Source organism: Caenorhabditis briggsae (assembly GCF_000004555.2).
Source record: "Caenorhabditis briggsae complete genome, chrX, whole genome shotgun sequence".
Classification (NCBI taxonomy): Eukaryota; Metazoa; Nematoda; class Chromadorea; order Rhabditida; family Rhabditidae; genus Caenorhabditis; species Caenorhabditis briggsae.
The window spans coordinates 9,940,673-9,964,498 of record NC_013491.2 but is presented as its reverse complement, the minus strand read 5'-3'; the positions used below and the strand labels follow the sequence as shown (position 1 = coordinate 9,964,498).

Genomic DNA, 23,826 nt, shown 5'->3' with positions numbered 1-23,826 from the left:
GCGGAACAAAGAAAAAAATGTGTTAACTCTCCGCAATTAATCATTTTGAGGCACTAGAACCTCCAAAGGATAAAAAGAGTCTTTTTGGACTCCGGGAACTTGTACTTTTTAGACAAACTCGAGGGCTGGAAACCAGAAGAAAGGAACAGAAAGGGACTGGAAGTTGCTCTCACAAAGTCTTTTGAAAGATGAAAAGAAAAAAGGGTTTATATAGGTACGAAAAGACCCCACGTCGCTTTGTCGCCATGGTTGCATTTTTGAGGGACCCTTGTTGCTTCTGTGTTTTCAATTCTTCCGACCCCTGCCGGAGCTGTCAGGACAAGACTGATTTACGGCTAATGTGAAGACATATGATTTACGGCTAATGTAAAGACATCCAAACCATTACCATTGGAAACCGCAACAAATCAAAGTTGTAAATTGGGGGAAAAAAATGTAGGATTAGAAAAAAAGTAAAAAGTAAAAAGTAACTATCATATTTTAGACCATGCTTTAAGTTTTTACTGATGAAAAATGTCTTAATAATAATAACAATAACTTATTGATTCAGGACTATCAGTCACTTATAAAATCAATGTGTTACAAATTAACAAATGAGTTAGAAATTATGTTTGTCTAGGAATAGGAAAGAAGATAAATTAACATGACTTAAATTAGTTTTAAAAGAGATGGATGAAATCAAGGGTGGGAACACGGTTTTTGGAAGCGAGTTCCAGCAGGATATAATACGGAGAGTAAGAAATTGAGCAGAAAGTTTTGAAGCATTTTTTAATGTACAGCCAATGTAATATGGGTGGCGTTTTAGATGATTATGATAAAACGGGACAATGAATAGATTATGGGCAATTGCAATTTCTTCACAAAAAAGACTAGCAAAATGTTGTTTATTCAAATTTTTCAAAAAATGCTAACCTGTTTCTAAAAGCAGCAATGCAATTCAAACTTCATCATACACATTACTCAATTTCAATTTGCTCAATTTTTAAACAAGTTATCAAATCATTCAAATTAATACAATGCCGCTGATTTTATGAAAAATATAATTAGTCAGCAGTTCTTTGATATCCTTTATAGAAACCGAGATAATTGAACTGGACGTGGCTTTGCATATGTGATGTTCTCTAAGAAGGAATACGTTATATGTAGCTCTAATGGAATTTTAGTAACTAGACTTTCTGGAAACTGGCCAGAAAATTTTCGAGATTCTCAAAAACCTCACTCACTGCAACATTGATTTTTTTTGAAATCATGAAAATTCAACTACCAGATCCAAAACCTGAAAGCTCTGGTACAAAGAATCCTCGTGCTTTTTTTTGTTGAAAAAATGACATTTTTAAAACCACGAATATCTCTAGATTCTTTATTTTGACAAAGAAATAACAAGGCAGTTTGATGAATGCTGACATGGTGGCTCTCGATGGTCCCAACAAATCCATTAATTATTATTTCTCCGCCGAAAATCTATCCAGAATTTCTCTTTGAAGATTCATTACTTTTCACTCAATTGTTCTCTCCTTCTGCATAACAAGTGAGGCATGTCTTCTCTCAACCGATTGAATGAAAATGACGAAGAGAGCTCCGTTTTTCTCCTTATTTTTTTTCTTCTTGTTCGAAAAAAACTATTCCTCTCTTGCACTCTCCCTAATGAGATATTCAGCAAGAGTCCTTGAATATCGAGACTTGAATATCTTCATCTCGTGTCGGAAAACGGAGAAGAAGACGAATAATTTAGCTGTCACTCGACGAATCTAATTCCTGTGTAGTAAGAGTGACGATTACTTCGTCAAGCTCCTTTCTACCGTATAACAATATCCGATCTGACAGCTTCAGAAAGTTCAAGAAAAGTTTTTCAAGTGGAGCTAATGCCTAGCAAACTATTCTCTTTCATATTTTGCATTCAAAAAACTAATGTACCCTCTCCTTTAGTTGTTATTCTTTTTCAAAACCAACAGTGGAGGTGTTTTGATGGAGAAGACTCATCTTCCGTTTTCTCTGTCTTTCTCCATTTCCTTGCAATTTTTTCTGAAATTGGCTGTCGTCACGCACTTTTTCAATTTGGCTCAGTGGCACAATAACAAGGCGCTCTTTCCTTGTTGTTACTCTAGCTTCGCAAATTTTCAGACGAATTCATAACTGTATTATTCAAAATAGGAGCTATTTATACGTAAGAAAGCAAAAAGAGATAGAAACGATCATAGAACATGATTCGACAACTATAGAAAAAGGAGAAAAGTACTTGAAAAAAGACGAAAAACGACTAGCTTTCGGAATTGCTAATGACCCCGTAAAGAATGTTACTGAACCCTCAATGAGCCTTTTTTGCTTTTTTCATTTTTCAAAACTAATTTTTTTTTCGAAGGACAATTGAAAATAATCTAAAAATAAAATTGACCAGGGGGGATAGTCCGAAGAACAAAATGAAATCGTAGAAACACTAAACCATTTGAAACCCTTTCCTCTCAGAGGTTCCCTAGTGCAAAAGAAACATGATATGATGAGAAAGACGTTAACATCATTTAGTTCCCTTTCCCCCACCCTCTGATGTTTTTCACACGGGAGGTTCCCTTTTTTCCATTTTCCTTCACTCACCTTCTTCAACGTCTTCAAGTGGATGAGGATTCATTGTTTGTGTCCGTCTACGGGGTTTGGAGGAGAGACCAATGAAAAGAGTCAATGAAGCAAATAGGGAGTGGAGCACATCTGAAAAAATAATTCTTCTTGCTTGCTCGCTTATCAACTCGTTACCCCTGACAACAATCCAATCCGTTTACCACGCTTCAAGAGCCAAATCCCTCTTTTTCTATTATATTCCTTTTTGGAGTCCTCCTTCGCCAGAAGAAAAAATTGAATAGTAACAAATATAATCCCACTCGTCAGTACACTCTTTCAAGTTAGTCTTTTTCAGCTGTAATTCAAAAGCAACTTTATTTCTGCAAGAGCAATAATTATATTTAAATATAGAGCACGAGAGAGCTGAAGGTCAGGATCTTTAAGGCCTAAGACTCATTGCATATGAATTGAGGTTTTGATGTGTGTTGATGGGTGCGGAAAGGAAACGATGGCAAATAAAACCCGACGTGGACCTCCGCCGGACAGGCCATTAAATGTGAAAACTAATCACGGGGAAAAGCGGGAGGACGCATACACAAATAACCATCATCATCGAGTCATATGTTAGTCTTATTGAAAGCGGATCAGTGTGTATGTGGCTGTCTCATATTCGACATATGTAGAGCTCATCTTCTCTCTTATCCGTTTTTCAGTTACCACGTCCCAATGAGCCGGCTTACTGACAAATTCACTATTTGTGTAATTTGCATTTTCACCACTTTCGCCTCTTTTCATTTCCCATTTTCGAGCAGCATTCTCTTTGCCCGGAGGCGAAAAAAAGAGGCGTATATCGCGATTCCAATTTCGCGCCTAAAGCCAACACAAAACCTTTTTTTCTCTATTTTTTAGCCTCACCCGTTCAGAAAAACCTCTCCTCTTCCATTTTCCATTTCGCTTCTTTCCACGTATACACATGCACACAGAATCACACCAGCGTACTAAAAATATGTGCTCCATGTTCTTCTTCACTAGTTTTTTTTTCTGTTCGTTTTTGTCTTTTTTGCTGTGATCCAGTTGTTTTCAGTGTGTTACATACATATCATTCATATTTTGTTTCTCTTCCATTCCCCTCTATTCATTCTTCTTTCTTCATTGTCTTCCTTGGTGGCTCGTCGTTGTCGTTGGCTATATTCTTCGCTCGTCACATGCAAAACAAGGTAGAATATACCTAATTGAGTGTATTGAAAAAATATCTGTTCGTAATATGCCTTTTCCCGAAGGTATGATACCTACAGTATTGTATTTAGAGATATTATATTTTTGTTAGCTTCAGAGTTTGTTTGCATGAGAAAAATTCCCAAGAAAAGCAAATACATAGCTGACATTATTTTCGTTTTATTTCTGAAGTTTCAAACTTCCAACGTCTTGGCTTTTTGAATATAAATTCCACTCAAACTCCTGGAATTATATGAATGGTACAGTATCGGTCAATAAGTTATACGAAAACGTATTTGTCAGTTGATTTTCGGTCATTGATTTTCAAGAGTCTGGAGCTCGACTGTCAAGTTTCCGATCAAGTTTTCTAAAAAATTCCAAGTTTTTTAGCAATTCACCGATTTCTAAAAGACATAATTTAATCTGCCAATATTCTAAAATCCAGAAGTTTTCGAAACATTTTGTGGAGGCATTATTTTTTATTCAAGTCTATTTTACACCCTCCGAATTTTTCAAAAATATAGAAAACTTGTGAGCCGAGCTTCAGACTCCTAATATGGTCAGAATGACCGAAAATCACCTGGAAAACGTTTTTGGACTTTTTATTAAACGGCAATCCGGTACAGCACTCCACGCAACAGCAACGTACAGTTACGGCATTCCAGAACGGCATACAGCTGAAAATAAACTGTTTTCATATCAGAATTTTTAACCTTCCAATTTTTTTTTTCAATTGTTACTCTAAACCAAGTAAAAGATATCATTCTAACAAAAATAAAGCAACATGATATTTTTCAAAATTAGATGTTTTCAAACCCTGAACTAATATCACTTTTTCAAACTTTTTCTCAAATTTTCAAACTTCTTCTCATCCGAAAGTTTTCCACTTCTTACCTCAACGTTTTGTTTTTCCGGTGTCGATAAAAATCATGCAACAACGGTTTTTGGTGAAGCAATAATAAAACTGCGCCAAACAGAGCGCCACGTATGCCGTCATATTGCGGTGATACATCAAAAGTGTTCTCCCGATTTCATTTTTGTTTTCTAAAAAGGTTGCGCCCTTTAAATTTACTTCAAAAGACACTGCCGTCCAAGGAAAATAGGATATATTTGGTTAGTTGGATCAAAACATTCTTGACAAGTGAACCATGTTTAGCCTTCATCTCAGAATTTTTTCTAAATTTGCTCATTCATAGTTTCCATTTTCGTTTTTCTTTTTTTCTTCTTTGATGTTGAAGGAACGCTTTGCATTTTTCGAAAATCAAAAATATGTTTCATCTATTATTTGAGTAAGGAAAACCTCAAAAAAGCGATATATTTTGAGAGAAAAATTCATGTTGGACTTGTTTCGAAAACCTCAAAATGGTTACTCAAAACCCCCCCCCCTCCCCCCGATTTGATCATATTGGTTGCGGAACTGTTATAAATCAGTCAAGAGGTATGTAAATCTATGTTTTCACAAGATTTGAGTGCTATTGGGTGATTTTCGAAGGACTACGATTCATACAAGTTTCGGAAGAAATCACTTATTTGGGATTTCAAAACGGATATTGGCTACAGAATCTTGTGAAAAGACTCATTTTATCACTTCCCTTCGTTTAAAACTCCTTTTAGCCCATTTAAAATTTTTTCGAAAAATTGAAAATTTCGCGGGTACCCATGGCAAAATTTTTTCAAAAATGTTTTTTTGAAAAATGAAACTTTGTCAGATTGTAGAGAAACTTCAAAAATTACGACTGACATACAAAAAATGCCAAAAAACTCCCATTAACCCTTTCAAAAACTCACTCCAAAGTGAGAAATTAGTACTGAAATCACTTAAACCATAACTCGACTTCTAGAAATTTGTGCAAAAAACTAAATACACCACAAGAAAGCCCATATTCAAAACTATAAATGAGCAAACTTAGAAAAAATTCTGAGATGAAGGCTAAACATGGATCCCTTGTGAGATCAAATTCAAAATTTTTCCTAGAAGCTTTTCTCTTTGAAAAACACGAGATTCATGTATCTGCATCGCATCATCATTACTCAAATCCTTGCCTTCGTTTTTTTGGTCCCTCGTATTCCTATCCTTTTTTATTTCTTGTCTTTTTTTAGTAGTCGTATATATCTTTCACCTGGAGCTCCCGTCTGCATTTAGATGTACATATATAGCATGTCAAGAAGATATACATCGTAAATTTTGCATCCTCTTTCTTCGTCGTCGTTGGATACATCGTCTTATGTCTTCGTCATGCTGAGACTCATCCCTTTTCGATCCGAGACAAACACGCATCCATGGTAACTGCCAATCCGCCGAATGAGACATCTGTCAAAGCGAACCCTTCACATTGAAAAAGAGCATTATTTTTTGGTCCAAATCGTTTTTTTCATTCTAACTTCTCTTTCTGCAATGCTCTCGGTTTTTTCTTCCTTCTACTCCCGCCCTTTTATTTTTCAATGCTCGCCGCTACCCCCTATACGAATAGGCTCTCACACCAAGGCTCCTACGCCCATCTTTTCCTCTTTTTCTTCTTCTTTTTGCCCCATTTTTCTCCGCTCTTGCTCTTGATGAAAAACATTTTCAATTCCATCTCCCCACCCCGCCTTCTTCTATTTCCTCTCCCATCTAGAGAAACAAGACACATCGTTATAATTGGTATTCCTCCATTTTCCATTTCTCCCCAACATCACAATAATATTGGTGTGAAGAAAACTGATGTGAGCTGGTGAATAGGGAAAATGAGTTTTGGTTGCATTTTGAAAAGTTCAGTTTCCCAGCACCACATCACATTTTTTTGCTCCAAAAGTTCATGTAACATGTGTTTCAAATATTTCCTGTTCCCTATCAAACTTCGTCTTTAATTCTCACTCCCATCAATTCTACAGGTATTTTCTCATTCTTCACCTTTCCTTATAATGAGCGGAAAAAAAAACAAAACGCGTCAAACGAAAAAGAAAAAAGAAGAAAACTTGTCCACGTCATTTCTCTGTTCCGATTCATCTTAGTCCCATTCGCCCAAAAAAAACTGCCTCTATCCCTCCTCGTTATTTCTATCCCCTCCATTTTTTTGCGCACACATACGTCATGAGAAAGTGTGCTCCACTGCTACTGAATATATTTATACGATCCCCTATGTTTACTGGTTACTCTATTGATTTTCTCTCATCTCTTTTTGTTCTCATCATTTTTCGCCGCTGTTCATCGTTTCTCACTAGTGAACTTTCAAAATTCTTTCCAGTGATAATGGGCCGAGCGTTGTTAAAATGAGTAGCGATCCAGACATAACAGTTTCTTCTGAAAAACCGGTTGAAGGTAAATCCACGTTGTCACGTGTCGGCTTTCCTTTGCTTTTGTGTTCCTTTTTTGCATTCGTTTGTTTTTTCGCCCGAAATCTCGATCCACCATTTTCGTTCGATTGAACAACCAAGACATCAGGAGGCTACTGTCGGTGTATATATGAAAAAAGAAAAGGGAGAGTGTCGAATGAAGAATGTATGCAACGATGATGATGATGATCATGAGAACATTCGTTGGCAAATCGAACTGTCAATTCGCTGGCAAACCGAACCAACATATCATTTCCATTGTGTTCGTGTGGTGCTTTTTATTTTAGTTTTCAGTTCCAGAAGAGAGAAGAGCCTCGTTTTTATTTGTGTTCACATTTTTGTGTTCACACATTTGTAAACCTCTGGAGCTTCTAGTGAAAGAATCTCGGTTTCATAACAATTGAGCTCTAGGGGTCTCAGGAAACTGATAGGAATCATGATGAGTTGTTTGCTGAGTCTTAACTGCCAGCATGTTTCAGGTGTTCCTGAAGCCGGCTATACTGTCAATCTGATGAGCATTAAGGTTGAGCCGATGGAAACCTCTTCGGAAGATGGAAAATGTGAGTTTTTCAAATTTTGATTAAAACTGAAGATAAAAAGTTGCAGATGGAAATTCAAGACACTCGCCATCATCTCAATTTAGCAGTGTGAAGGTCGAAGAAGCCAATTCACCGCGTATACGATCGGAATCTTTTTGTAAGTTGTGGAATTTTATATTTTTATCACTATGAGACATGTTTTCCTCATCAATAACTTGTTCATTGTTTCAGCATCAACTGAAGAAGGCAGACGAAGCTCAATCAATGCTCAATTGATACAAAACAATGCAGTTTGTGTTTGGAATGATCGAACGGGACAATCAGTGGTTGTGTCGAGCAATCAATCAACAAAAGATGCATTGGCTTCGCTTTGCTTAAGAGACTTGGAAGCGAAACGGATGGATGATCTTGGAAAAATAACTTTTAAGAAGGAGGAAGACCGGACAGATGCAGAGAAACAGTTGTGGAAAATGTATATGACGGAAATGGGACTGAATCAGAAGGAAAAAGACTCTCAGCAGTTCCATGAAGGGAGGATTCAGCAACTGTATCAGGATAATCTCTCCAAAAAGCAAATAGACCCTCTTCAGACTGCAATTAGGGAACAATCTGCAACTGTTGAGAGTTCAAACAGGGCTCGAGCCAATAGAAACAGTTCACGGAAACGTAAAAATCAGAAACCCCCAGCTAGAACAAATGAAAACTCAGTCTCCGGATCATCAACCCCAGCACCTTACGTATACCGACCAAGAGCGACAACATTCTCTCCAATGATGATCAGAACCGAACCTAACAAACCAAAACTGCCCGTTATGAGACCGTATGTCAGAAGAAACACTTTTGGGATGTCTCGATTTTTGGAAACAAGCTCTTCGGAACAATCTTCATCACCCAGCCCGGTCCCTACAACTTCCAACAGCCATTTGGCAAACAATTACGTTTTTACTTCTCACATAGGTCAATCTAAACACGTTCTTATGATGCAAGAGGGTGCTAATCCGTCGGAGTCATCTACCAATAACAACGATACACCTGTCACTCTCCCTGCCATCGAAGACCTTTCCACACTACAAACGACTACAGCAGGTGCCTCCCCTCGTCTCGATGGTCCGCAGAAAAATGACCCCGACCAGATGGCAGTCGTCGTCGTCGAAGGACCTGTACAACAGACGGCACCCCCAATGCGTCACCAATCTCCGCCATCGTCACCTGTTCAAAGGAGTAAGAGTACTCCGCCGAAACTTGACGAAGATCTAATCGCATTTCTTCGAGTGCCTTTGGCGCTTGCCAAAAAACAAGAGGAGGAAGCGTTGAGAAAAAAATTGACTGATCCGCCAGCTAAGTCGAAGCCCAAACGAAAACCGCGTTTAAGGCCGAACCGCACTTCTAAGATTGTCCCCAATTACTTTTTCACCGGGAAAACTCCACCAACCGGTCCGTCAGCGATAGTAGCAGGACCATCAGCTCAGCGAGAAGAGAAGCCAATAGTCAAAAACAATCGGTCCATGTCCACACCTTCTAATTTTCTCGATGAAGCAGAATCCCATGAGAAGAAGCCATTGAATTTGGTTCTCAAATCCAATGTGGATCCCTATTTGTGTTAGTTCATCGGTAGAAATTGAAATATTTTCATAATTTTGAAACGTTTAGTGTGGAATGGTGTATTTCTCTGTTTTTTTTCCGTGTGATCAATTGCTTTTTTTCCACGCGAGAAGTAGCTTTTGTTCTGATTAATTTCGCATGATGGTTGCTTTTTGTCTCGTTTATATATTTTTTTCTTTAAAAAAACTTACCCGATTTAATTACAAAAATGGGTATTCTCAGAACCCAATTCCTCTTTTTAACCCCGTCGCATATATATTAATAATACTCTACCAGCCTTCTTCCCTTTAGTATAAGCCCCCAATTAGTCCACGGAGGGTTATGTATCAATTTTCCGCGTCGCCTGCATTTATGTAAATCTGCTCTGTATATGATAAATCGTAGTGCGATGCGGTCGCGTTGCGTCTCCCCGCGCGATTTGAAGAGGGGACCATAGAGAGGGGGCAACCCCGTCCTCCCCCCCACAACGCCCCGCCTCCTTTTCCCCCGCGTGCGTTGCGTTCTGCGTCGCGGTCGGCCTCCTTCCCCCCTCGCGACGACTCGAGGGTGCCTGTTCAAATTAGACGCGTTCACTTTCTCCGAACGCTCTCTCTTTCATGATTTCTCTTTTTCGCTTTTTTGTTCCAATTTTTCGTTGAATTACGGTTCTTTTTTCTCTTCCCGTCAAAACGACGTCTTGAGATATATGAGATCCAATATTATTTTGCCGTGTTCGGTTGGCAATAAAACCGTTCGTTGGCACCTATCGATTTTTGGTGTCGCCGGTTTGCCTCGCGCGCGCTCGTTGGCAGATTTGAATAATAGTTGTATTAACCGTTGCTCTAGACATTTCAACTGCGATAAGAGTCGATTAGTATAGAAGCCTTGCATGACGCTTTCCGTTCATTTTTTTTCCGGGATTCCTTAGCCTATGACCGTTCAATATCTTCTATTTTCAGTAGACAAACTTCATACGGACTCATATCCGGTGAAGGGGACAGAATCAAATCGGAGTATCATCCGACTTGATATGCCCCTTGGACAAGCAATCCAGGAAAAACCGGCAGGAGCCATTGTTGAACAACTACAGGTTCAGAAATGTGAGTTTCAGACGCCATACGACCATCAAACGATTACCAAATTCCAGCTTTATACGAGGGAATGGACATGACAAATGGAAACGCATCGGGAGGAGGACCCAACGAGCATGCTGTTGTTGGACCTACAGATGGACACGTCTTCCACCACAACGGACATAATCACACAGACGGGCAGAGTCCCATAACAGGTACGAAGGGGGGCTTGGTAGCAACGAGCGGAGCATTGCCAGATCGATATGCGCATGGTGGCCTGCGTGTTGTATAGCTCTCCAAAATAGTATAATCCAGGGTAGCGAGTAGAGTAGGCAGGTGGATAGAAAATGGCTTTGTAGTCGTCGAGCAGGAGATTGAAAAGGAGTTGACTAGCTCCATTCGAAGTCTGATATAATCAAGATTAGATTTGTTCTCGCGGCGGCGGAAAACATTCAGTTTCCGAGAATTTGTTGTTCGAGAGTTCGGGAGAACTCGCAAATGAATTCTCGGAAACCATGAATTCATAGATTGAATGCTAGTGAGTGTATAGATTGGCTCCTGTGTTTTACACTTTCTACTGAGTATTGGATACTGTATCTGCGACTCTAAAGTAAATCCCCGGCGTCTCGAGGAAATCTTCATTTTCTAGATGAATTAAACCGGAAGCTCAAATAGAAGATTCTGATTTTCTTGAAAGGGTTCTGAACTCATAAAACGAACCGCCTTCGGTTTATTTATAGAATGAGTACTAAATTTCAAAAAAACGTGAGTATTCAGAGCTTCTCCAGTGAGTTCTAATTTCTCAAAGTGAGTTCTTACTTTTTCGTGTGGATTCAGAGGAAAAGCGGGACATGATGTACTTTCTTTAATGAGCACTGAGTTCTTATCCCAAATTCTGGATTTTTAATCGAAGCTCGGAGTCTGAAGGTTTGCCTTGAGTTCCCATCTAGGATTAAAGCTCAAGAGGGATTCAAGATGAGTCTCGGTGACCAAGTTTCCGTATGTAGTTTCAGGGTAAAACTCAGATCGGACAGGTTAGATAAAAATTTGAATCGGGGATTGAGATACTGAGTGACGCCCAGAGTTCATGATTGAAGTTAAATTAATGATGACCTTAGGAAATCCCCATAACTGCACAGACATCCCGGATCACCACAATTTCAATTCACCCTTCTTCGAGCAACACTTGCCCATTTCAGATCAGTTGCCAGCGCCACCAGCGCCATTGGTGCCATTATCACAGCCGATAGAGCCAACACTAGAAGTCGCTCTTGCATCAGCTGCTCCACTCGAACCACCGAAGAAAACAGCACCAAAGCGCAAGAGGCCAACGAAAGCGGAGCTTAGCGCTGCAGAAGGGTTGTCGACTGAAGAAAAAAGTAAGTGGTTCAATTTAGGAATAGTCGGACATTTATGACTATACATGACATAATCGGTCGTGCATGCCTAGTTTTATGACTTTTTTCCTCTTTTATAAGGCATCATTATCCATCCAAATCGGTGCCATTCCTTTTCATTTTACTGGAGCCCGAGCTCATTTTCGGAATCTTTTCAATCTCAACAAATTAGGTCGTTTTGCAGCAAAGAGAAAGAAGGCAGTGCCGAAAAAGAAGCAAGCGGTTGTGCCACCAGAAGAGCAAGCGATGCAGATGGAACCAGTGTACCCTGACATGGTCATGTATCAGCCATTGCCACCGGTCGCTCCTGCTAAGTACCAGCCATTACCTTCCGTCACTAATCTTCTGCCTCCACTTACAAATCCTCACAGTCATCCGGCTCAACAACATCAACAACTGCCTCAGCAGCAGAATGGTGGTGGACCGATTCATAACAATGCTATGAATGGCTATAGATATTCAGACGGTACGTTGTAAATGAAGGCACATGACAAAGATATTGTAGTTGTTGACTATTATATGGTGCCTGTCGAGGGTCGGTACAAATTGATAGGTGCTCGTTTATGATAATGTGCGCTGTTTGCTCAGATATGATAGTAAAAGAAATAAAAATCACGAGCATAGAGTTGCGGAAAATTTTGTTGAAAATGATTGATGGTGAAAATCAGAATAACAACGTTTCTATAGAAATTTGAACCATTTTCGAATAGTTTAATCTAACGGGTAATAGGAGAATCTAACAGAGACCGCACTCAAACTGACTATCTATACAAACTGACGTTCTTATCAGTTAAGTCTTAAAGGTCGGTCTTAGGCAACTAGCCGCCTTTAACTAGTCTAAATATGATAGGAATCCAAAATAAGTTTCTACAGTATGATCTAACTTACAAGGTCACCTAAAACTTGCTAGAATTTAGAAATACAGTTAAGAAAAGCAATCTTATAGATGTTAAGAACGCGCTCTTTCTTCTCGAGTTCAGTTTTGTCTTCAAAACACCGATCGCATTTCTAAAATCACAATTTCTTTCAGTGAACGGTGGACCATTGTCTAATTCGTCATCCTCAATGTATTCCTACGAATTTCCGAATGCTGGACAACAACATGCAAACGGCGGATATCAACAAAATGGAATGAACCATTTCGAATATGCTCAGAACGGTGTTGGAAGCTCGGGATATTTGCAAAATGGATACCAACAGAGCATGTCTACTGGTTATCGGCACAGTGGCGATTCGGAGTATGGACCAGCTTCTATCCGTGTCAGTCAAATGAGCCAACACAACCATAACAATCAGTATGGGAACAATGAGTATCAGCAAGCTGCCGTATACACTGGTGGCTCTTCTTCGTCGTCGGGATACGACACGTCGCCAAACAACCCATTCCCACCAACTGACTTCCCTCCACTCTCGGTCGAAAGTCATATTTCGTGTACATCTCGTGATTCTCACGCGCCAAACTCACAGTATTCTAGTATGCCACAAACTCCGATCTGTAAGTTTCAAGAATTATCGAAATCATGATTTGTTTGTCAATTCAGCTCAACACTCCAATGGATCACAGTATAATGCAATGTCGGTTTCAAATAATAGTAGCCAGTTCTCGCAAAGCAACGGTCATAGTCAACAGAATGCATTCCACGAGCATCCTCAGACGCCTCAATCGGTGCCGCAACAGGATCAGAATCAGTTCACTCCATTCGTCGCTCAAGGAATTAGAAATAGTGTATCAAATGAATCGGAACCTCGGTCCCAATCTCAGATATCAGCTGCCACTACTCCTAGTGATTGTATGATAATCAGCAGTGGTAAAGGATCTCCAGCTGTTCCAGAGGGAGCCATACAACCGAATACACCAGTTGGCAAGTCTCCACTCGTTCAACGTCCGGGCGAGACCGTCATCAAATCATATAGAGTTGTTCAAACTCCGTCCTCTGAAACTGCTCAATCTTATGCCAGTGTACAGTACATCCAAGCCGATGGGAATCAATCAGTTACCAACAAACGAATGATGTCAGAAGCTGCCAACCCTCAAATTGTTGGAGAAAACACGGCTAAAAGCATTTCTGTCAGAAATCGTTGGAATGGAAACAGAAGAATGACAGAGGAAACTGTTCCTGCCGCTGTGCCCGCACAAAACATCACTTCCGATCCGATGGTACCGGCAAACCAAAAATTTGGAGAGAGCCTGCAGAAATCCGACAATCAGTCACTTTATTCAGTGCATTATCTTCCTCATGAGACGTCGGAGAAATATAATTCTAGGAAATCCCAGTCCGATCTCAGTTTTCCTAATCTTCTTGCCATTCTTAGCAAAACTAATGAGGAAGGTTCAAGTCAACAGTCGCCAGTGAAGATGCAGCCACCACCGCGTCCACCACCACCAAAGAGAAGACGCATCACAACAAACGACATGAATCCACCAGTTCCACCAGGTTTGTTAATTAAAATTTCCTGAAGAAAATCGATCAATTAATTTTTTTCCATTTTCAGCAAAGCCAACACAAAGTCAAAGACAGCCGGAAACTGTTGGAGAATTGGTGCAGATGAAACTGGCGGAGGAAAGGGCGCGAAATGAAGATGGCGGTCAACTGTATCCACACAATAGTGACCAGGCTTTCCCGGTATCCATTAATACTGTCGTAGCTGCCGGTAACGCTATTCCACTCAAAAACGATGGAAATATATCGCTCCAACAACAGCATGAGACAAGCAGTTGGCATATCGACAATGTTTCACATGTTAGAAACCAGCTCAATATAGCAACACGCAAGCATGAGGAACACCTGTCGGCACTTATTGGAGATACTAAGAAAAAGCAAAAAGCCACCCGGCAAAAAAATCCAACTAAGGAACAAAGGGAGAAAGCTGCTCAAATTGCAAGACAACGTGACGAAATTAATATGGCCAAGTTGCAAAGGGAAAATGCGCTGAAGCAACAACAGATGCAGAGTTACCAGCAGAATCAAATGCAGCAACAACAGCAAAGACAGCAGTACACGGTGACTGAAGCATACACAGTGCAAAGCTCAAGGATTGTCGGAGGTCCTCAACATGCGGCACCAACGCAAACGGTACAGCAGCTCAAAATGCAAATTGACATGGAACTGTCTTTGCAGAATTATCAGCAAGAGCAAGAGCGTGGCACGTTGATGCAGCACCAAAATAGTCAGCAGTTGGTGAATGGGAAAATATTGATGCAGCCGCAGCAGTTCCAAGGTCAACAGAACCGGAGCCAAAAGAAATCCGTTAACCAACGGGGATCAAAGCAACAGCAGCAGTTGGAACAGTATCACATGGGACCATCAGCAAGTGATCAGAGACGTATGGAAATGCAGCAGCCTTCAAATCAGCAGCCGCACCAGCCGATGCATCCTTCTCAGCAGTATCAGCAAGAGATGAATGCACAACATCAGGTACCGATGCAAAGAAACCATGCCGATCATCAAGAACCGCGCCAGATGCAACAGCATGCTCAGCAGCCAACGAACGACCAAATCTCGGTGCAGGTTCCACAGCGTCCAACTCAACTTCCAATGGAATCTCCTATGCAGTATGATTCTCCGATGAAGCATCAGGATCAGATTCAACAGTCGATGAGTCGGCCAGGATCAGGGCAAATGTCTCGCCAAGGATCTGTTTACATGCAGCAACATCACGAGTCTCAGGTGCCACGTCAAAGTTCGATGAACCACAACCAGCATCAACTGGAGCAATCTGGACAGACTCCCATGAATCAACAAGAATCCGGTCAGGTACAGCGCCACCAAGCTCAGTCTCAGCAGCCTACGAATCAACAAATCTCTGTTCAATTGCCTTCGCATCAGAATCAGTATCCGATGGAATCTCCAGTGCAGAGCCATTCTCCAGTGGGACAGCAGATGAGTCAGCCAAGATCCGTTCAAATGCGACAGCAGCAAGAAACACCGGCGGCGCATCAGCAACAGCAGAATCACAGAGGATCTGTCCAATTGCAGCGAAATGAGTCTTGGTCTTCACGACCAGGGTCCGTGCAAATGCAACACAACTCTGGATCTCCGATATCTCGCCAAGGATCTGTTCAGATGCAGCAGCGAGAAACTCAGCAGCCAGTGAACCAACAAATGACTGTGCAGCTGCCACCTCATCAGAGTCCACATCGGATGGATTCTCCAGTGCAGTATCATTCGCCAATGAGCAATCGCCAGCCGACTCCACTGACTGTGAATCAACACGGATCCGGAGAAACGCAGCAGCATCAAACGCCGGCAAACCAGCAGCAACATTTGCAGAATCACCAACAGATGAATCGGCAGGGATCCATGCATCAGTCGCCAATGGCTCAGCAGCAACCAGGGCAACAATATCAGGTTCAAAATCGCCGCGGATCCATGCCTCAGTCTCCAATGCCACAACAACCCGCCCAACCAATGATGCTATCCCCAAAGCTTCACAATCCAATGCAAACGCAGTCTTCGCAACAGAGTGGATCATCAAACCAGCAGCACCATCAAATGCAGCAGCACTCGGCTCAACAGCATCAGACGAGTAATCAGCAAGGATTCTCATCAGAGAGTCAGCAAGCCACTCAGCAACAGCCGCAGCATAAGCCAAAACCTCTAAGGAGCAGAAAGCAACCGACGGGACAACGTCCGCCAATGTATCAGTTATCTGCCTATCAACCATACACGACTCATCAACCTAACCAGCAGCAGCAACAGGTGCAGATGCAGCCACAGGCTCAGATGCAGCCACAGGCACAGATGCAGCCACAGGCACAGATGTCGCAGCCGTCCCAGATGCAACAACAGGTACAGATGCAGTCGCAGATGCAGATGCAGCAGCAGGCACAGACGCAACTCCAGAAGCCAGCTCCGAAGTCAAGATCCAAGAAAAATAAGGATTCTGGCCAACATACAATGCCTCTCCCGCTCCAAATGAATGCTCATGTTCAATACGTAGATACTCAGTTAAGTCGTGTGGAGTACCGCCATCCGTCACCACCAGCCGGCCAAGGAAATTCTGCAAGCATGAGAAATCCACAGTTGGAAGGGATGGATCCAGCGCAGAGAGAACTATTCATGGGAACCAAAGCTTTCGTGGAAAGAGCCAATGATGTTACAGCTGCGCAGATGTCTCAGCCTCCAGTGGCAGCTCCACAAGCAGTTCCGCAGGCAGTTCCACCTCCCAAAAAGAAACGAGCTCCACCAAAGAAGAAGAATGGACCTAACAACGAGCAAACTCTACAGTACTCCCCATCGGGAAATCAACAGCAAATCTATCAGCAAGGCCTGAGCACAGTCACCACCGCACCGCTCCCGCGCAACCAGTCAACATCAGAACTTGAGTATTCAAAGCTTTGTGACTTGCTCCAAAAACATGCTCCCCGTGCTGAAATGGAAATGCAGTACCAACAACAAATGCAGCCAAATGATTACCATCCACAGATGAAAATGCAGAACCAGCAGCCACTTCGTGATCCTCAAGCTCAAATGCAGATGTCGCAGCAGCCGAATGATTCCCGAAGTGGAATGCAAATTCAGGATCAACAGCAGATGTCAATGAGGCAGATCAACCAGGAGCAGCAGTTTTTTCAGTCACAAAACCAGCAACAACCTGAGCAGGGATTCAACGGTGTCGTTCGGGTCGCTCCAACCAACGGAGCATCAGTATTGAATCAACCAGCAGATGTGTCTTCTCCAACTCAACCAACTGCCAAATCATCAAAATCTGCCAAAAAGAAGAGTCATCGAGCAACGAAACCGCCACAATTGGACGAAAATGGTGAACCCGTTGTTTCTAATACGGTCCGTTGGAAGCACATTCGGGAGACTGTAGCTGAAGTCGCTGCATGGCCTCGGTTGACTGTAGAAGAGATTTTTGATGAAGAAGAAGATCAACCAGTCACCGAACAGGACTATTTTGAGTTTCTACTTGAAATGGAGCTCGAAATGAACATGCATCCCTGCCCTGCCGAACTTAATGTGGATGATATAATTGCGGATCCATCGCGTAAGTCGTTACGAAACTATTAATTGAATGCAATCTTCATTATTTTCAGTGGAATCTGCACTTCATGGACGCCTTCGCAAACGTTTGCACTCCGTGAGAATCGGAAAAACGGATCAAACGAAACCAATCAAACGTGTAAAGAAAACTGATGAGCAGAAAAAAGCGAACGCTCTGAAGAAACAGGCAGCTGCCAAAAAGCCGGCAGCACCCAGGAAACCTGCTGCACCCAAGAAAACCGAACCGATCAATCAATCGGCAGCGACGAAAAGTTCGGAAGCAAAGGATAATGCAGATAAAGCCGCCGTATTGGTTCACACAATCATGACCGACTTTAAATCCAAAGAAAACGATCTCTTGATTAATCCAATCTCAATTACTACCGGAAATCTTTTGATGATCTCATCGACAACCAGTTCTTCTCAGTTGATGACACCTGCCACTCCCTCATCTCAGGAAAGCTTATTGGCTCAAACACCGGCAACCACTCCAATGAATTCCGAAAACCAGGAACCAGCCTTCCATTCACTTGCCTCCATTACTCATACAGTGTCAGAATCCAAACAATCATCATCAATTTCCCCACAGGACTTTGAGGAAATTGCAGAGGACCCGTTCCAATATATGATGTCTGAGAACGATCCATACCTTCCAATCGTTGAACGTCCAATGAAAGAAGAACCTATTTTGGGTTATTCAGACGAGCCTGATAATGGTAAACAATCATTTTCTTATAAAACAATTCCTAAAACTTTCAATTTTCAGAAACAGTCCAAGAACAACTTGTAATTTCTGTTGAAGGTGAAGCTCAATACGTCCCAGTGGTCACGATTCACGATGATGTGAATCCGAAACCATCGACGGATGTGTTAATTCAGCCCCCAAGTCACGGACTCATGGACATGGGATTCGAAAACAACTACTTGTTCAGCAGTCAGTACGGAATGATTGATTATGATAACATTCGATTCTAATTTTTTAATATATTTGTAGTTTGTAACCGTGATTGTGTTTTGTGTTGCTCACTAATTAGCTAAGTTTTATCAATAAATAGACATATAATCAAATTCCAGCGGTTCATTCGCCGTTCTCTCGTGATGATCCGTTGTTGTCTTCTGTGATAGAAGATGATGGGTTCTTGCTCGAACGCCCTTCGTCTGCTCAATTAATGAACGATAATCGTTTGTCACTCGCTGTGCCGTTTGAAGATGCATTTGATGATCTGTTTGAGACGCCTGAGAAGCAAAGCGGCAATTCTTCTGATAGAAGTGCGTCGCCGGATCTTTTTGGTGGTGACTCCACTTCTGATTTCGGTGCATCTGCATCAACTTCGTTCTCCGTAAGTTACGCGTGATTGTGATTAGAACTAGATAATTCCTTCGTCATACGCACGGGTGCAAATCTTTTTTCTAGAATTTTCGAAAACCAGTTGAAATGAAACATCGCTCTCTAAAAGCAAGAGGTGGCAGGTGCATGATATTCTTCAAATAGTTTAGTTTTGTGCCTTAGATTCAAAAGCTAGGTACCGTATTTTCTCGAATAGATGTCCATGGACTTTAATTTCTCAACGACCTTCTCAGGATGGGTTTTGTTAGAGGTGGGCTTTAATTATAATAGAAAAAGGGTGACCGAATTCATCTTGGAAACCAGATAATGAGAGCTTGAAAAGTTCTTGAACTGAATACTTATCGGCGTTTTCTAGTGATAGTGATAACCATTATATTCAAATAAAACCTACCAATCGAAAACCTATCATTTTTAAACTTCTTGGCATGACCAGATGTGCTTTTTGAGAATTCTAGAGTTTCTAGTTTTTTATTCTGAGCGCTTCATCAAAAATAACTGTTCTGATTTTTTAAATTTAATTTCAAAAATTAGATGAAAAGTCGGAGGGAAGAAAATGTTACTTGGCTTAAGAAAGTTCTGAATTCTGCCTGGCAAGTCAGATAATTACAAAAAAATTTTCGATTTTTCAGTGGGAGTCTGCGGAATGGGTTCCAACCATCTAATAAACAGATGTCATCGACATCCATCAAGCTCTCTTCTATCGCCCGCACTACCCTGAAATGCTGCAATTTGCTCAAAACAAAGATTATTCTGCTTTGATGATTGTTCCAACTATCTATTCAATTGAAATATCAGAATCTTAACTGAATTTGCAATTTCTTTTATGATATTTAATCACCCATTTAATCACTTTTGTTTTATACTTAATCAGTGCTACGTGTAGAAGACGTATTAAGCAGATAGTCGAATCTAGTGTTTTTAATTGTTTCTCGGTCTTCTCTATTCATTTGTCCCATTTCGATCTTCAATTGTTCCAAACAAGACGGTTTCAAGAAAAACCAAAAAAATTCCCGTTTTACCACGTTTCATTCGACCTATCCATACGTATATATCAATTCGTGTCAAACTGAGTTCTTTGAACGCCATTTCTCAATCTTGCTTCAAGTTTTAAAATCACCATCGCCTCGCAATTTTTTCTTATAACGCTGCCAAATTTTTTCATCTCCAACTGACAGTCAGCCTTTTCTGATCATGTGCTCTCTTTAATAAAATGTTGACTTTTTCTTCTTAGCATGGATTCTCTCAATCAGAGAAAGTATATCTTTCTGTGTCTAGACTTTCATTTTTCAGAACTTTAGACAAAAAATATATACGGTTTATTCACATCGACGCGATTCAAATAAAAATGGGGGTACGAAACATTTAATTATCTGAGGGAGAAAAAATTTATCGACAAAAATTCCAATTAGGCTTCGAAGACAATATCCGCTGTGTCCTTCTCGTTGCCCCACTTGACTGCTGGAATTGCGAGGATAACCTTAGCGCGGGAACTGTCAAGCTTTCTCGAGAGCTTAATGACCTTTTGTAGGGTGTAGTATCGCATTCCTTCCACTGAAATTCAAAAATATTCACACAATGTCAATGTATAGACGAACTAACCAACAATCAATCCGAATGTCATTATCACAATCAACAACCCGCTGATCAGCTTGGTCAAGAGAAGGTCGTCATAGATTCCATGAACACACAAGTAGTAATAACTGTCGCATTGCGGACCTTTGAGCATTGTGATTGACGAGAAGAAGACTGGGAGCGATGCGAGAGAGTAGGATTTGAGGAAGAGTTGGAAGATCTCAAATAAAGAAAGTTGTTATTGTTTTTGAAAACTAAATAGATACCGAAAAGCGACATTGATAAACTTGGTATTTCCCCTCCATTATCCATACGTTAGTTGCAAGACTTGCCAGTGACACAACTGTGGAGAATTTGATTTGGATCTCCATATTTGGATGGCTTTGCGGGACATGGTATGCAAGCATCACGAAGAAAACAAGCGCTGAAATCTCCCACATGTACAGTTGGCGCCAATTTGATTTCTCTTGTTCTAACACCTATAAATATAATTGATGGATCTATTCTGAATATGAGAAAACAGTACCAATTGAGTTCGCATCCTTGCCTTTGCTGTATTGACCGTTTTCGTTGGAGAGGGATCCTTCACCGGTGCATCCATCGCTGAAAACGGATAAGAAAAACTGCTTAATGAAAACGATATGAATGTGAGGATACGAAAAAGTGGGTGTGGTTGTTTCAAATATTTCTTGTAGGCGTGTTAGCTCTGAAACGTGAGAAAAAAAAGACGAGATATATATCATTACGGTTCAGTGACATTCGTGTGATTTGTTAGTTTTGGATAACAAACGTGACGTTTTGAGCGAATTCCTTCAAATCGGGAGAAAGAAAATATATATTAGGAATTAATGGAAAAAACATGTAACAAAAAACAAATTCATGAGAAAATGAGAATTTTGGCAGAGGATTTTTTTTCTAAAGTATTTTGGATCCTGATAGTCTGCTTCGTCTCGATTAGGTATGTTACAGTAAAAACGTTTCCAATTTATTTTTCGGAATTGGAGCTTATAAAGAAACGCAACAAGTTTCCTTGCGAGTTTCAAGCCGATTTCGACTGGAAATTTCAAAATGAGATTTTAAAACATTTTCTGACATTCCGAATTTCGAAAATTTCAGAATTGGAATATTCCGGGATTCCGAAATTCTAAAAAAATGCTCTCTTTTTCTAACACCCATAGTCTTTGAACATCCCTGGACCAACTTTCAAGCATCAATGGTGCAAACTAAAAAACGACTTCGAAAACAGACCAAGTGAAAGATGGGAATACTCGTCGGCAGTCTTGTAACTTTTTTCAGGATGCTTTAGCTTGTGAAAGATGTTTAGTAAGGGTTTTGTAAGAAGTTGCCTAACTACGGTAGTATATCGGAACATGACCAGTGTTTGCTCGGAAGTTGAAAATTCGAGCCTTGCTAGTTTGTCAAAAGTTGGTTCCAATGAGAAGTTGAGGTTTATTGTAAGAAGAGGTTTAAAATAAGTAAGAAAGCTGGTCTAAAAAAAAGCTAGATCTTGTTTCGCACTGCTCAATTAATTACATTCCTTCGACCTCAATATGTTCAATCTCGGGCCAAGATGTCCAGCATTTTGAAAATTTTCAGACCCTTCTAATTATTTCCTCTTACACTATTCCCTTCCCTTCTTTTTTTTCATTAATGGAGAACCACAACCACTTAATTTTTCTCAACGTTGAGATGGAAATCAGAAGCGTAGATGTGAGTACGTGAAAGGAAGAAAAATAATCACAAGATATTTGTTGTCGACTCTCTTATCAACCGAAGCGAAACGAGTACATTTTCAGAGTACAAAAACGAGAGAAGGCACGAGATAATCTATCTGCTTCGGTGGAATTCATCTGACTTCTTCTTCTCGAAATCGAATAACAACTGTGACGTCTTCGAAGATCTTGAAAGTGGAAATGAATAGGGATCGAAATGAACTCAAAAATATATATTTATGTAGTTTTGAAAAATAGGATGCAATTAACTGGTTGACAAATATGAACTGTGGGTTTCAAAAATACAAAAATGAGAATAAAATCAGCAGATATTAATTATTTAGGATATTGTTTCATCATTTCGATGGTGTGTTTCCTTATTTTGGAAATTTTGTAAAGTTCAGCAAGAGTGCCTTTGTCTTTGGCGGTGACGGCGTAGGTCCAGTGAGTGAACATATCCATTTTCTTGTTGTTTCTGTACTTCTAGTAAATAGTGAAACGAACCAACTCCGCTAAAATATACTCCCGTTTACTTTCTCAGACCCTGATGTTATTCTTACCAATGTATAATCTCATTTATCAGAAGTGGGACAAACACTTCGCTTTTAGCAGTTAAACTTTCCAATGCACTGGTACATATGTAGAAATGATAATCGCAGTCTATATCAGAGCTGATGATTGATGAAATGAAATGAGGGAAGGTGAGGATCAGAATGGATTTGAATGCAATTTGAAAGATCTGAAACAATTGATCTGGTGTTCACATTAAGTAACAAACATATTGACGATTGCTGAGTGAGGTGAAAAGTAAACTTACATTCAAAATTGGTTCCTCTTTTGGCCCCTCTAGTGATATTTCTGGTAGTACAGGGTTCATTGCCTGAAACACGAGTTATCGATTTTTTGTTAGGAGAGAAGTTGGAAAGCTCCAGTAAAGCTAGTGAATCCTGAAGAAAAATCTGGTGATAGTGCGGAGACTGGCGCGAGTAAACATCATCACGCTCGAATAATAATATGTTTCTGATAACTACTAGGAGAAAGTAAAAATTATCTCGGCTCTAAAAAACTTGGTTTCTGCTTGAAAGCTTCTGCTAATGATGGGGAGCACTGATTTGTAAGACAACGAGAAAAGGGGATGACGGGGATCTGAAAGTGTACCACGTCTACAGCAGTTCATAATATGAAAAAAGTATATGTTGACCAGAGTTGCCCACGACTGAGGATAAGGCGAAAGACCAATCTCCACCTGATGCTACCAAAGTGGAGTCACAAATCGAGAATCCAGAGGTATTACTTTCAGAATCAAATCAATTTAAAATATTGTCTGCACAGGTGTCTGATGCAGACGATCGCGCTTGGCGTCGGGCTCACATGATTGAGCTTTTTAGCGCAATATACTATCTAGTGCTCGTAGCTTTCATTCCAACCCACTTCTGGTTCTATGATAACATCATGGCCGCTGCGATAATCTCGGCACTCCATTTGCTGGTTACCGTCTCGATTATGAGTGAGAGGTATCGGATCTTTCAAGCCTTCTTCG

General features: G+C 40.6%; 3 protein-coding genes across 3 annotated transcripts; 1 reads left to right on the top strand and 2 right to left on the bottom strand.

Moving 5' to 3' along the window:
• Nucleotides 1-7,516: 7,516 nt before the first annotated feature.
• On the top strand, nt 7,517-19,664 carry Cbr-pqn-65 (the record flags this gene model as incomplete). Its single annotated transcript, XM_045239632.1, is given in 15 exon segments — nt 7,517-7,637; nt 7,684-7,773; nt 7,848-9,215; nt 9,764-9,802; nt 10,157-10,297; nt 10,309-10,485; nt 11,389-11,649; nt 11,852-12,133; nt 12,698-13,162; nt 13,209-14,102; nt 14,161-17,658; nt 17,708-18,370; nt 18,421-18,588; nt 18,729-18,994; nt 19,632-19,664. 15 exon segments carry the CDS (start codon nt 7,517-7,519, stop codon nt 19,662-19,664), a joined length of 8,466 nt encoding a protein of 2,821 aa, XP_045095433.1.
• Nucleotides 19,665-20,407: 743 nt separating this feature from the next.
• CBG27702 lies at nt 20,408-21,175 on the bottom strand (the record flags this gene model as incomplete). Its single annotated transcript, XM_045239631.1, has 4 exons — nt 20,408-20,553; nt 20,602-20,794; nt 20,889-21,053; nt 21,101-21,175. 4 exons carry the CDS (start codon nt 21,173-21,175, stop codon nt 20,408-20,410), a joined length of 579 nt encoding a protein of 192 aa, XP_045099542.1.
• A 1,511-nt stretch (nt 21,176-22,686) lies between these two features.
• CBG27701 lies at nt 22,687-23,163 on the bottom strand (the record flags this gene model as incomplete). The annotated part of the gene is made up of 3 exons (XM_045239630.1): nt 22,687-22,798; nt 22,847-23,025; nt 23,104-23,163. 3 exons carry the CDS (start codon nt 23,161-23,163, stop codon nt 22,687-22,689), a joined length of 351 nt encoding a protein of 116 aa, XP_045099541.1.
• Nucleotides 23,164-23,826: the final 663 nt, after the last annotated feature.